Below are 16096 nucleotides of genomic sequence, written 5' to 3'. Positions count from 1 at the left end.
AAAATGTAGCACTAACAGATGAAATGATCATTTGAAATGATCCGGCAAAATGGGGATGATGCATAAGACACAAGAAGAAGCAGTCTCAGCAGGCATCATGCCCATAATGTTGTCAGACATTTACAGTAACAATCTGGTTATATGTCAGTTGCAAATACAAGCATGTTTACTCTGATACACAGCTGCTCCATAAAGGACATCAGAATCTTTCATTGACAGCGAGTCATGCCGTCATTACCAGAAAGAAGACAAAATCAGGCCGTGACTGCTCCTTCTACTTTAACATGAACACTAAGTCTTGATTAGTCTTTTGTTACTCTGAGCCGTGATGCAGTACTGGTTATAATTTGTCAGATGTGAATATCTTTGTGTTTTCTTGACCTTTTTATGGTGGCTGATTGAACATGGCGTGGATTTGGACCGTCAACTGTTGCAACAAAGCAAAACGTTGGCTTGACTCCTTCGCAAATTTGAATACTTTATAACAGGGATGCAAACATGTTTGGTGAAAAAAGAGAGAACCATTATTAAAAAAAAACAACATGTGCAGTATTCATTAAGAAATATTCTGTTTGTCAGAATAAAAGCAAAAAGACACAGGTGTTTCAGTCCAAATGTGTAACAGTGGGGATTTTCTGTTTTCTTTATTGTATTGATATATTTCTACTGTATCCCATATGGGACAAACATAACAGAGGGCAGAAATGTAATTTCTCAAGGCCACCACATCTCAGGGCTTGGGGGAGGGTTAATAATTGGTTTCAATTTGGAGTTTGGAGCTGTTTTTTAGTACTTTAGGGCACACATTTGCAGCGTAGAGGAACCGTTTTACCCTGTGGATATCTCACCTTAGCAATATATATCAATACACCTTCACTGTCAGTCCAAAATAGGCTGTTTTTTATTACATTAAGTTATGGTACATCAACATGAATACATTTTATTTTAAAAATGTAAAGCTTTTATATTGGATACAGCTGCATCCACACTACTCTGGTGAATTTGACACTGGAAATATATTTTTAATCGACTGCAGACCCAATTTCAGTTTTTAAACACAGCTGTTGCGCTCTGATGTGGAGGGATCAGAACCAGAAGCATTTGGAAAAGATGATGTAGTTGCACCAGTTCGATTCACGACTTCTGGAATACTTTGTATCCTTCCAAAACCTGCATACTGTATAATAAAGCAGCAGCTGCATGCCTACATGTTATATTTCCAGGAAAGAGTTGAGCCTGTTTCCGCTTGAGCATGCACACATGGACTGGTTTCGTTGCAAGACAAATACTGTGGTGGGCTTAAATCTGGAAATGTTTTATTCTACATAGCGGGGGAGCTTAAGTTGTCAGACTCGATGTAGGTTGGCTGTGTTTGTGATTTTTTTTTTTTAAATGTTGTGCATCAAATGAGCTTTAAATTGACCAAAATAAATTGAAAAAATCCATAGAAGCTCTTAAAAGAGCAAACTATTTAGTATTATGAATACACTTAATATATACATTTTGCTTGTAATCTGTACAGCTCTTTCAGCGTTTTAAGTGGGAACAGTGGGTTTTATTCAGCAGATTGCTGCTGAAGTCTTGATATTTCACACAGCAAAACCACATTGAGCAAAGTCCTTTGCTTAGTGCAGTTTGATCACACAGGTTTTGTCACTGAACATAAAATGTTGAAGTTTCATAAGACTGTAACGTTTTAACTAAGTGAAATAAATGTTCTCTACATTTGTGTGAAAAAGAAACCTCTCTGATTTAAAGAGGAGCAACAGTTAATGAGGAGAGAAGAGCAGTAAATCCTCAGGAGAAGCTCTTGAATATACTCTGAGCACGTCTCATGACTGACTTTTATTGCATTGATTTGTCACAGGTATTCAGCAAGCTCATCTTCTTTCCCTCATACGAGGAGATTCACATCTTCTGACTCTCCTCTTGAGAGCCTCTGTAATCAAGCCAAGAATCACTCTCCTCTGGTTGTGGTTTATGCAGCGGATGTCACCCTCCAACATTTACGTGTTTTAAACATCTGGTGTTTTGTCAGCAGGTGTGCGCCACTGTCAGGTGTTCATCGTGTTCTCCGGGCACACTAACCGGAGCTCTGACTCATGTCTAGACGTGAAAATTAGAACATACAGACAAGAGGGGAAAAAAAAGGAAAAAGGGAAAAAGCGGTGACATTTAGGCTAGGTGTTCATGCTGTGCAATCAGACCTCATTTTCCACACTAAGCTCAGTCAGAGGCAGCCACGTCATGATTTAGCAAGGAACAATCAGATTTAATGGGAAGCGTGTGCGTGGGCATGTGCGCGTGCGCGTGCGTGTGTGTGTGTGTGTGTGTGTGTGTGTGTGAGAAAATGTGTATTCTATGTCTAAAGCTCTATCCCCAAATGAGAGCAGCCTGCAGATCCCAACTCATGGCATATCTTTGTCGTGAGGCTGGAATTAAACAGGATTAATATGAATGTGGACGTTTTGTTTTTTTTTTATTCAAAGCTGATGCTGGATATCGTGGTATGAGTCAATGCAGTGCAAGCAAGCAAAAATGATGACATGAAAAAAGAGAAACGTCTAAACTGTCAGTTTCTTTTATTGGAATGTCAAACTAAAGACTGACATTGAATCTTTAGGGAAAAGAGGCTGTGGTGTTGAACCAGCCGGAAAGGCAACATGGCTCAGTCATGGCAGCTTTGTTGATGTAATTTGTTGCAATATTACACATAAAACCCGCTCAAAAACCTTCAGCTTCAAGATGACTTTCAGAACTTTAGCGCTCCCATGTCAAACGTACCTTCCACATGAAGCCTTGCCATCGCTCGGCTTTTATTTTGAATTTATTCTGAGTGATAAAGGTTTGGTGAAAGATTACATTAATAGTACTCTTTGTACTAAAATTTTACACAACCTTTCCCAAGGGCATTTCATACTTCTCTGGGTACATTTATCTCTTGCTCAGCCTTGGTTCTGTTTCTTTCTGACCCTGATAAATGGAGCAAAGATAAGACTTAATGTGTAGCTTAGAGGAGTTTTTATCCAAATGTTAGAAAACATGTAACCTGCTGTATTCTCATGGAGACTTGCAGTGTTAAATGAAATGTAGATAAACACAGACCTGGCAGTGACTCTGCGGCTCTGCCTGCACAATTTGACTGTAACGTCTCCAAAAACCACGGATGCTTTGGATGAAAGCCACATCATTGGTTTCCATAGCCAGTTTAAACCAGGAAAAAAGTACCTGGTGTTATTATACGAAACTTAATTACAGCAAATTATATAAAACACAGCTGCAACCCTGACAGATAGAGACACCGAACATCCACTGGAAGGGCAACCGATGTAAGATGGTTTAGATTTTTTTATTTTTAAGTTTGCACTTTGTTTATTTTTTATGTAGCCCTATCAGGTCTGTTTCAGACTGTTTTTGAATCATCTTCTCATTTACTATACTGTGACTCAGTTATTTTGTTATTCTGTTCCTTTTTTTCCAGGTTAAAATATTACGTAAATGTAATTTGAAGCATTATTTAATCACCGTCAGAATTTATTCTTTTTTCCCTCCTGTCGGGGGGAAAAAAACATACAAAGTAACTTTGAACTCTTATCCCAGTCATCTGCTGTGACAACTGTGTATCACTCTACAGCTCTATTTCTCACATGAACACTGACAAAGCTTCAGTGAGGTGGAAACTAAATGTAGTCGTGCCATAGTATGTCACATACACATTCCTGTCCAACTGTCTGCCGGACGAGAATGAGACATCGGCTGACAAAATAGTGTTGCCATGCAGCATGACCCTGAGGCCTGCATCAGTCTGAGTAGCATCCATCCACTCTTCCATCCCTTCAATTGCCCCTCGGGGACAAATAAAGTGTTTTTGAATTGAATTGCATTGAATACCCACTTCATCTTTTCCGTGTCACGCGGGTCTGAGCCAATCCCTACCATGTCCGGGCAAAAGGTGGGTACGCTCTGGACGAGTTGCCAGTCTCTGAGCAGAATGTTCATTTACGTAGTTACAAAATTGTGTCCATACACTTTTACATATACATGAGATACTTAATCAAGCTATCTGAGATACAAGACACCAGAGAGTATACAGCGCCAGGGTTTCAGAACACACAGACATTTTATGACCGTTGTGTTTCTTGTGTTATTTATAAGGGAACATCACAGACATAACTCCATTTGGCGAGGGGCGAAAACTGCAAACTCTGACAAGCCTTTCATGTAGAAGACTGCCAGTTTGATTGGCACTTGTCAGAAGAAACAACAATACAGAGACGTGGGCAGTGGGACACACAGGATGTTTGAAAAGCAGCTTGAAAAAACATTGATCTATTGACTTTCCAGCTTGATAAGTAAATAATATCAAATTTTATGACTTGTATACTAACATACAGTATATGTAGCACACTGAGCACAGGGATGTTATCAGAAAATGTAGTTCAGAGTTTGCAGGATGCAAATAGCGTCAGTATAGTAGCGTCTGCAGTATAAAAGCACCAAGCTGGTGTGCTGCTTTTCGAATATAAACCACAGTTTCCAAGATTATGTTTCAGTATTATTAGGGCCCGAGCACTGACAGTGCGAAGGCCCTATTGTATATGTAGGAATTTTTTTTCTCGTTTTTTCTCGTTTTTTTCCTTCTTCCGACGAAATGAGGGCCTTTTTGCCCCCCTAAACATGCCCCAAAAGCCACCAGGCCTAGCGAAAAATGTGATATTTAAGGGTTTGCATTAATGGGCGTGGCCTAATGGCTCAACAGCGCCCCCTAGAAAACTTTGTGCCTCAAGCCCCACAATATGGTTTGACGTACATGCATGAAAATCGGTACACACCTGTATCATGTCGCAACTTAAAGAAAAGTCTCTTGGTGCCATGGCCGAAACCGAACAGGAAGTCGGCCATTTTGAATTAATCATGTAATTTTGGCACAATTTATTAGATTTCTTCGGCCGTTTCTTCACCCGAACCGTAACGTGCACCCAGGTGTGTTATACATCAAAATGTGCGTCTCAATCCTGCGACGATGCGTATTACGTACTATTATACTTTTCTCAGTCAAAAGCGTTACCGTGGCGACGATAGACACCAAAAAGCGCGCCCCCCCCTTCATCTGATTGGTCCATATTTGATAGTTCCTATTTTCTGCCATAACTTTTGAATGGTTTGACATAAAGACTCGTGGGTGGTGTCATCGGACTAGGTATTGAGTCCTTGAACATAATTGGTGCAAATTAGCCCCGCCCCTTCTTCGGATTGGTCGATATCTGATAGTTCCTACTTTCTGCCATAACTTTTGAATGGTTTGACATAGAGAGTCTTGGGTGGTGTCATCCGCTAAATGTCCAGGCCTGAAGAATCTACATGCAAGTCATACAAGCACTTCCACTGCAACATGCCTGAATGTGCACAAGGGTGCGAGGGCCCGTTCATCGCTGCTTGCAGCTTTAATTGATTTTATTATGTCATTTATAATAGCATAGCTATCAATCACTTTGATTCTCTATACATTTTGTCTATATTTGGCCCTGGGATACACTGGTGACCTGTCCAGGTCGTACCTCCACCCCCACAGCTGAGCGAGGATGAAGTGTGTATACATTTTAAGATGGGTGGAGATTTCACATGCAACTTATGACATGTAATTTTAGATTGTTCCACTGTTGCTTTTACAGTTTTTTCAGTGTTTTCCTTTGGAATGTTTAACCAGAAATTGTCCATAAAACTGTAAATGGAAAGATTCACATGAAGAAAAATGATACGTATATCAAAGATATGTTTAAACGCAAGGACTTTCCTCTCTGCTTTGTTACGCTTGTTGTTTTTTTTTTCTTTGGTGAAGTTTCGGATTCTGTAATCATCAATTAAAAATGAATGCCCCCGTTTCCCCCCTTGCTACCCCCCCTGTGTTCTCTCTTCAGATCCAGACTTTGGAGACATGGGAATACCGCCACCTCTGCCTTGTAGGTACACTCCCTCTATCTCTATTTCTGCTCCCGCTTGTTTATTCTCCTCTTTTGACCTCATTTGTGTCGACAAGGCCTGAAAATCTTTGAGTATGACATATTTTGATACTGATTTTTCATAATGGGCCATGATTCAAAGTTTGGTTTTGATTGGGAACGATCCACAATTCAAAATAACTTCAAAAGGATTAGATAGATTTGTATTCATTTCATTGTGTATTCAAATTCGATGTGTGGAAATAAAAAAAGAAAAAAGTTGACGAAGCAGAGTCGTCATGCAGTTCCTGTACATATGTGTATGAGTGTGTGTGTTCTTATGCTTGTGTGTGTGTTTCAGCCTGTCAGTACGACATGGTTGGTCCAGAAGGCATCGTTGAGTCTCACCAGATCATAAGAGACGGGAAGGCTGGCGCTGCTGAAGCTGTCGACTGTAAATGGTACATCCGTGCGCCACCACGTTCCAAGGTTAGTCACATAAATTATGCTCCCATCCAACTGTGATTTCAATTTAAAGACAAGTTTGAAATGTCACATAAAATAACTGGGGAATTAAATTATGCTCCCATTAGCTTGGTTTATGGCATCAAAACCAGAAAATCCATTGTTCAGCTGAAAAGAGCAGTTAGTCTCCTTGCCATTCCTTGTGACATTTTTCACATCAGCCTGTATGTTTTCCTATTAATTAGCTGCTTTTATTCAGTACTCCTCCAAACGTGTTGCAAGATTAGGGGTTGCATCAGAAGGCTTTGATATCACATGTGAATTACTGCATTTTCTATGTGATTGTGGCTTTTGGGAGGACAAGTTTCTTCCATTATGGTCAGGCAGATAAGTAAAAGGGTTTACTTGGGATCAGGCCTATTTTTTTTTTTTTTAATCTGCATGCTGTTGCCAAGACGAGCAGAGGGATAAAAAGAAAAGGAGAAAAAGATATAGATGTAGAAAAGGAGAGGGGGGCTTGGGTAGACCAGTCAGGCAGAGAAAGTAGGGAGAGTTGACGCTGATGAAATAGTGTTGCCGTGCAGTTTGACCCTCAGGCCTGCTCCACTCTGCATTTGTTTTCCCTGCAAGTGTTTCCAATGCAACCCTGCATGCACCAACACACACAATGCAAACTGTTTATTTTCAGTTTATTTCTATAGTACCACTTCAGAACAAAAGTCAACACTCAGCACTATACAGATGTTAGCTGTAGAGACGTGTTACAATTCTAACCCAACTAAAGAGTTCAGTTCAGTTATACTTAAAAGCAATCAAATGTATTCCAATTTGAGTCAAACACTATCCAATCTAATAAGAAATATAATCAATTTAAAACTAACTCAGCTCAGTCCATCTCATGACAATATTATTTATAGAATACCATTTCATAAAAAGCTATTTCACTGACAAGTCTTATTTCAGCAATATTACTTTTTTGAATGAACGGTTCTTAGAATGTGTTGGGGTTTTTTTTTAACTATGAGCTAAACAGTTATATTATGGATAGGTACAGCTTGGTGTTGTGCCTAACAATAAGAGTTTATGCACAGTTGCCTAATACTGCCTATTAGTATAAATACTATCAGAGGCAGATCAATAAAAAGAACTGTATTGGCACAAATACAGAACCCTGTGGAACACCATGAATAAATGTGGTTCTTGGGGAAGACTTTTTGACATGAACAACTTGGAAGCTCTCACATAAATTTGACTTAAACCACTCTGATGTGGTTTGTTTACTCTAGAAAACATTTTCCCGCCTCTTTCATAGAATGTTGTGATCGGTTGTAGCAGATGAATTACTGCTACTACACAATCTGGTGTGTGAGGCCATGAGGAAATTGTTGGTATTCTCCACCAGTGCTGCCTCTGTGTATTGATGTGATGTAAATTTTGACTGACTGACATTTCTGATTAAGCTGATTTGGAACAGATTTATTCAATAATTTATGAAATTTGAGAAATATGGGTATATGTTCATAATTGTGTCACAAAAATAGGTTAAAAGTATTTTCTTGAAGAAAGTACAAATTACACTGTTCATTGATTTTAAATAACACTCCCTGAAATGTTTTTTAAGGGTTGCAGTGATGACCAGTGGCCTCATTTATAGAACCGTGCGCACGATCCTCACTAAAAGTGTACGTGTACCCAAACCCCAAAGTTTGCGTGTGTGAAATAATATTCAGATTCATAAAACTCTTCCTGGAAGTTTGCCGGGTGAATTAGGCCAATGTCCCACCCTTTACACAAACACATTCTACCATAAACGGTCAATGCAAAGTACCTCCTGAATATTGCTGCATAAAAAATAAGCCAGTGGATATATGGCAAGAAAATTTTCAAAAAACAATTTTCACAGTGACTGAAGTCAAGGTGCCTGTTGGTGAGGTGGAGGCTCGTATAAACATTTTATTTACACTGGGTCACAGTGGTGGAATCACAAATAAACGAAAGGCTGCCGAGTGGCAGCACGTTGTTGCGGCGGTGAATGATGTGACTGAGAGGTCTCTGCCAGAAGTCAAAAAGAAATGCTTACACCTGAAGGTGGAGGCGAAGAGGAAAATGGCATGCCGCCGCCAGAGTGTGTCTGCCACAGGTGGGGGCCCTGGCACAACCTATCCCACACCTCTTGCATCAAGAATAGCCTCCATACTCGGGCCTGCAAGTGTGTGGCATAGTGGTGGAGATGGAGTGAGACACAGAGGAAACCACAGAGGAGACCTGTAAAGTATAAATTCTGTTCGTTAAATACATTTTATCTTTAAACAAAAGACTCCGCAGCTGCAGAGATGCTCTGCCTGAGCACAAGTGAGCCCGGGGCAGATGTGGCACGTGGAAGCGGCCAAGTGCTGATGGACGCCGTCCTGCAAACACAAAGAGACACAATCAGCACGGTGAAGGAAGTCCAGGATGAACTGGACTTCACAAATCTGTGAAGTGACATTGTGCAGGACACCACACGCCAGATGATTCTGCACACCGTTTTGGGGTGGTACAGCAGTCTGCCCCTTGATGCATCCAAGCACCCCCACCGGTTTTTGAAAAGGCACAAGCGTGGACCACATTGAAGCGCACCTCCTCTGCACTCTGTAGTTTTACAAATGGAGTGAGGAGCCAGCGCCTCAGGGTGTAGCCACTGTCACCTGCAAGTATTACCAGAAGAGTAATTAAGAATCAGGTTTTAACTGTTAGAGTGTCTGTACATACTACTAAAGAAGCCAGCCATCACACCCGCCTGCGGTCTATTCCCTACACTGCTGTGCATCAAGATCAATGAGTCATCTGTTGACCCAGGCCACCGTGCCACTAAATTTGTCAGAACCATGTTTGAAACACGAATAACTTTGTGATCGAATGCGCTTTTTTATGGTTCATATAGACAAATTTGTTCTCACTCGGAGCCCTCATAGCAATCTGGGTGCAGTCAATCACGCCGATTACATTTGGGAAAGCAGACATTGCTGCAACTTCCCTTTTGGTGCTGGCCTGTTCTCCCACAATATAAGGAAACGTAATGTGTGGAGGACTCATTTTAATAATTCAATCCAAAACGGCTAGCATTGTTGTGCTCAGGGACGGCTGATATATTCCAGACCAAGGATAGAATTTTATACAATTATTTAATTTAACCCAAAGAGGCTTTCATATATTTTTGATCATATCGAACACATATCAGTGTAGCTGTCACCTAATTCCTGCTGGAAAGAGCTGGTCAACAGCTGCAGATACACCAGGATTGCATGGTTCCAGTGGGTCAGTCGATCTAATACTGAGCGCAGTTCAGCACATAGATCTAGAAATCTAGATCAGCATATCAGCCAGTACTCATCATGGGCCAGGAAATCATCATGGTCTCTAAAGACTCTCTCCATCCTGATCCTGCCATTGGCACACAGTAATCTCCAAGCAGTGCCAGCACATCCATTGTGAAGCATTATGCATGAGTGTCACTGCAGTATTTATATGTTTACTCAGTAATTACACTAATTGACACACACCTTGTCACAGTTAATGTACCAATAAGTGCCATCGCTGTATAATTTAAAGATGTACGTATGAACATACTGTGCTGTAACTCTTAAATGAGTGCTTGTAGGGGCACCGTATTGTACATCATTTACAACCAGCCTTCATGTTATTATATATACATTGTTTGCTGTGGTGTCATGACGTTTTGTGTGTCTGTTATTTGGTTGAGTAGAGACGCTGTTTTGAATGATCGCCTGCATTTTTGGAAAAATAAAAGTTTCTCTGTTTAAGTAATTTTACTCACTTTTGGCAGTGTCCTTCATCCTCGTGAGTACTCCTCAACATGCTTATGGGATGTATGGCTCAATCCAGGGACACATCTTTAATATTGCTGGCCTCAGTGTGATATGAATGGTTAAGTGCACGAGATGAATGTGGCTTAAATTCACCAAATTCACCTCCAAAATGGTCGTTTACAAGGATCAGTGTTTCCGGGCAGGTTGGCCCCTCGCCGGGTGGGGGTCGTTGGCCTGGGGGGTGAGAGCCTCCTGGCCACGTGTCCGGCATGGACTGGGTGGCCGGGATCCCTGGCTGCCTCTTCCCGTGTTGTGGGGGCCCCGCCCGCGGGTCTCCACGGCTGCCACTGGGGGGGGGGGGCCTCGCTGGCGGTGGGTTGCCTCCCGCCCTCTTCTCGCCCTCTGTGGGGTTGCTGGTGGCCTGGGTTCCGGGTTCTTCCTTGTCGGCCTCTGGTCTCGCGGGTGGCGGGGTTGCCTCCCCCCCCTCCCCTACTATAGATACACTTCATTTGATAGGATAATTACACACACACACACACACACACACACACACACACACACACACACACACACGCGTATCCACACACATACATACACATAGCCACATAGATATATATACACACACACACACACTCACGTACACACACACACACACACATATACATATATTCATACATGCATATATACACACACATAGCTACACATAGCCACACACACACACACACACACACATAGCCACACATACATATACACGCTCACACACACGCACACACATACAGCCACTCAGACATATACATATACACACACACATACACACACACACACACACATAGCCACACATACACATACATACACACACACACAGCCACACAGACATATACACACACACACACACACACACACACACACACATAGACATACACACTGGCTTGTTCACCTGCATGCTTGCTCTGTAGTTTTGGGGTTAGTTAGCGGTAACTTAGCTCAGACTGTGATTAGATCTCGAGATTTGGGTCGATTGCTGCTCGTGTTTTGGTCGGCTCCGTGTCGGTTTCGTGTTTCGTTTGTGGTTTTTGTTGCAGATTTCCAGTGCTCGACGTGTGCCTCCGTGTGTTCTTGCTTCCTGGTTTAGCAGTGGATGTCACCCCCCTCCTCCCCCCCGCCCCCGAAAAAAAAAGTCACTGGGTTTGTATGTGTATATATATGTATGTGTATGCGTATGTATGCGTATATATACTGTATATATATTAAATATAGTAACAATGCACATATATATGCCTTAGGTTTTTACCAGCAGGGTATCAACCATTAATATGTGTGCAGACAAGGTAAAAAAAGAAGAAGAAAAAAAAAGAATCACAACCTTTTGCGTACAAAGTCAGGGTACACAACGCTTATAAACGATGCCCCAGCTGTTTAGGTAGGTGGTAAAACTGCTTTCATGTGAATCCCAGGGTGCACTGGTGTGTAACAAGGTGTGTGGTGTTAATTCACATTAACCATCAGGGGTCATACCATTATGGCTGGTTAATGTACAATTTAGGTGTAACAGTAATTTCTAAAGCTACTATAATTAAGGATCCCTCATTGATGACAGTGGGAAGGATTTCATACATTTGCTCTTTAATAGAGCAAACTAAAGGAATGCACACATATAGGCTTTGCTTTTGTTTTATCTACAGGACTACTACTATCACTGTCTTAATATCTAATGTACCAGAGTTACCGACGCTGCATTAATGCTGCAAGATGAAAGGTCTCTCGAGGATGCAGCAGCAACAGAGGAAAGATGCATTTTGTTCCATGCTACAGCCTCTCATCTGTGTCCTTATGAATTGATTTTGATCTTCACATGTACAAAACCCATGACTGCGGTAAATCTACTTCTCAAATAGCATTGATCCTGTTCTTTGTACATTTTCAAAACTTGATTCTATAGAAAATTTGTATTTTATCACTTTGATTTTTATATCTTGAAGAATTCTTTCTGAAACAAAATTAGTTATAACACTATAGTGTTATATAGTATCATATTGTACACTCCTGTATTATAATACTGTCACTGAAACAGGAAATGGTGAGGTTAAATAGACCTGTATTTTACAATACAACAGACTGAGGATTGTCATTTTAGACAACCAAATCAGCCAGCCACAGATCAGCACTTTACATTTCAATGTTCTGCTACGTTAGTTTGTGGCATCGGTTTGGTTTGAGTAGTGCCACCGTCTTAGCATTGATGCAGACCTGGCATTCACTAGTACTAACATTTTCCTAAAGGATAATACATCTATAAAAAGCTGCACAATAAAGAGCCCATGGTGTGGCTGAACTTTTCAGATCCCAGTCCAATCAAGTATCCACTGCTTGTGCCAACAAAATGCCCTATCTAGGTGGGCCTCTCCCCTGCAAAACACATGCAAAACTGCCAATTTATAATCTCTCTGGTACACACACATACACACACTTACACGCACGCACACACATACACACACAGATGCACACATTGGCCTGTAATATGACTGCCAGGTGACATTTGTTCTAGTGTGATTCATGACCACGGCAGCTGTTCTTACCTGGCATACTCGGGTTTCATATTTCCTGCCAGTGCTTTGGTTTGCCTTCCGAAACGTCCTTCACATTCATCTGCTTTAAAACTCAAGGCCACAGGAACTACAAGCCAGCACCATCCACCTTCAGACGATCTGAATCATCAGCACTCAGTTACTGTATACTATAGAAAGGAAGTACAGACCCTAATCAATGTATCGGCCAATTTTATTTATTTATTTAAGTAGAATTGATCTCTAATTCAGTTTCTCTCACTGAATTCAATTTTTTAAAATATATATTCAGACAAAAAAAATCTCATTTGCGTGCATCACATCTGTACCTCCATGTGTGTGTCCATGACGGGTTTACGGAGCATATGTGCCTTGCAGGAGTATTTCACTTGATCTAAATAGTTGTCATATTTCACGTTGCAGAAGTGCCATTCAGGACAAGATATAGGCAGAATGCTGACAGTTTCTGGCACCGATAAACGAAAAAAAAAAAAGCAAATCAAGTTGCTTGCAGTACTCTGTTTTCAGGGACACGCAGTCTGGAATCTCTCACCTGCACTGCAGCAGTCATGAAACATAGAAAATGTGACTTCAGGTTTATTTGTCAAATGCTGGCATTACTGCATTGAGGCAAAGCAAGGAATGCCACCATCTCTCCATCCCCCCCAACCCCATCACCGTATATGTGCAAGTGGTTGCGCTGTGAGCCGGGCAAGGCGTTTATTCCCCCTCTGCTGATACAGTACTGCACTGTACCCCGTGTGCCAGAAACAGTAGAGAGATAATGACATCCTATACCGGAGGCTCTAATTAGACTGCACCGGAGCACTCCAGAGAGAAAGCAGCAGAACTGGGTACAAAGTAGAAAAACGAAAAGGGAGGGGAAAGGGGAAAGATACTTAATAATGCATTTTATGGCAGGTCTCAGTGTAGACGGGCTGGAGTTGAGGGGTGAAATGGCAGATGGCAGGGAGAGAGATGTCAGGGGCAGACATACCTGCAGAAAAGCAGTAATGGCCATGGGCTGTTGCCAAAAGTGACAGCTCTGCAGCAAATTTACTGCTGTGTTGTCATCACATTAGACCAGCGTGTGTTATTTTGACATCAGTGTGGCTGTAAAGAGATTTTATAAGAAGCCATAAAATAAAACATATTCATTAAATTATACTTATATCCAAGTAACATAAAAACCAGCATGCACTCAGGAGCAAGTTCACATCAACATTTGTTTTGTTTGTATAATTGTGTTGAAGTATATAATTTGCCTCAAAGAACATTGTTGTACTTATATTTATTTTTGCACTCAAGATTTTTCTACCACATCTGCCAGCCTGCTCTGATAGCCTCTTTTTGTGGAGAGAGTGGTCAAAGTATGGACAGTGATTCTGACTGTAATGAGCAGCATGCGCTGTTGCACCAGGGAGGACACACATTGTTTCCCGGTCAGTGATGGATTTCCTAACATTACTGTGATAAATAAAGCAGCTGCCTGTTTTTCCATTGGAGCCAAACTATTTGAACATTGTCACCTTTTGGCTTTGTGGTGGCAATTGCTTGTTTTTTTTTTTTTGTTTTTTTTTTTAGCTTTATTTGACTCTTAAAATTCACATTAAGACTGTTGTCAAGGGTGTGTATTTCCAACTCTATGAGGTATCAGATGGTGATGTGGAGTACATATCCATGATCAAATATAATATATATTATGTCTTAGGGTTTCCCAAGGATCTCTTTATGCATCATCAAAGCAGACTGCAACATGCCATATGGAGACCAGGGTCGTTTTCACACCTAATAGTCGGTAGACTCAGTAGGACTGGGGTTGCAACATTCAGGTGGTCCGAGTTTGCTTTCACACTACATTTTGTCAATCAAACCAAACCTGTCAATATCTTCCTCGCCTGTGATCATGCTGCATCAAGAATTAGTGAAGGAACAGACAAGACAAACAATGAAGAAAATCTACTGGTTATTTGAAGGACTACTTCCTTGATACTTTGCAAATATCAGCGTTTACCAGTGATATATTTTCATCTGAACTTTTTCCTCGTCCTCATTCCTCGTCTGACCTTGAGCCATTTCTCCCAGCTATTGACTTCACAAGCGTTTGTTTAGGTTGTGTTTTACCCACAGTACCTTGCGTACTTTCATTCGGGTCACTTGAAACAGACTTGCCTTTTTAGGTGGATCAGCAGCAGAAGTTGTTTGTGCATTCACACTTCTACAAACAAGGCCAAACAGGATAGGTGTGAATGCACCCCAAGTCACACCACAATCATAAAATACATCATTTCATTTCACAAATGACCCAAGCATTTGTTTTGTACTTTCAATGGTAAGTTTATAGACAGTTACTTACGCTTGCAAAATGTTAGCCACTTCTAATCAAAAACGTCTTTTAAAAGGCAGAGTAAGTGATTTCTAAATAGACTAATACAACACAGAGAAAGCTCACCCCATCATGAATGCTCTCCATTTGCACCTTTTTTGTTGTGTTTTGTTGTGTTTTGGAAGACAGGCTGATGCTACTGTCTAGGGAGAAAGGGTGTGAATGAAGCCCGTTTTTTTTTTTTTATAAGTTGATATAATTTTTAAACATTATACGCAAAATTTTATTTCAGTCTTTCACTATATATATATATATATATATATATATATATATATATATATATATATATATATATATATATATATATATATATATATATATATGTGAAACAATGTCTGCCTAAATTTTAAACCATGAATGACTTGAAATCACATAACATATTCTACAAAATACATGAAAGTAGACTGTAGTACAATAGTGTTTCAGTAAAATAATAGCATCACGTTTCAAGGTTTTGTTTGTTTGTTCGTTTGTTCTTATACTCCCCTGGATATTTGCACAAGTGTGTACACAAGTCGGGTTCGCACAGTGCGATTTTGGCCAAAAGATGTGTTTCATTTTCACGTTTTGTTTGTTTACTGCTGTGCGATGCAGCTACATCCCACTGCATCGGGTCGTAGCCTGCGACAGGCATCATGGTACAATCCGTGTACACCGATCTGAATGTCTTACACCAGACTAGGCAGATCTAAGCCGTACAGTGTGGATTTCATTGATTTTATAAGACTGCAAAAATGACAGTGTGAATCCGGCCTTAGGTGTTGTGATGTTGAAATATTATTGATGACAAATATATCCATTCATTGTTCTCCTAGTTGTTCTGTGGATGTTCATCTCTGAAAGCAGAGCAAAGAAAGCAGCCACCACCTCCTGCAACATTGTTGTTAGTGCAAAGTATTCATCCAGAAACTGTAAAATTGGCAAAGATGCTCT

The 16096-nt window shown here is 40.8% G+C and overlaps 1 protein-coding gene across 1 annotated transcript in view; it reads left to right on the top strand.

Moving 5' to 3' along the window:
* Positions 1-16096, top strand: part of neto1l (neuropilin (NRP) and tolloid (TLL)-like 1, like) — a 102761-nt gene that overhangs the window by 65481 nt on the left and 21184 nt on the right. The window contains exons 5-6 of the mRNA XM_061713226.1: positions 5919-5960; positions 6301-6428. Coding sequence (XP_061569210.1) covers positions 5919-5960; positions 6301-6428 — 170 coding nt within the window. The remainder of the gene's footprint in view (positions 1-5918; positions 5961-6300; positions 6429-16096) is intronic.

Source organism: Cololabis saira, chromosome 22, assembly GCF_033807715.1.
Source record: "Cololabis saira isolate AMF1-May2022 chromosome 22, fColSai1.1, whole genome shotgun sequence".
Taxonomy (NCBI): domain Eukaryota; kingdom Metazoa; phylum Chordata; class Actinopteri; order Beloniformes; family Belonidae; genus Cololabis; species Cololabis saira.
The sequence above is the reverse complement of the archived record's forward strand: the minus strand, read 5'-3'. Positions and strand labels throughout refer to the sequence as shown.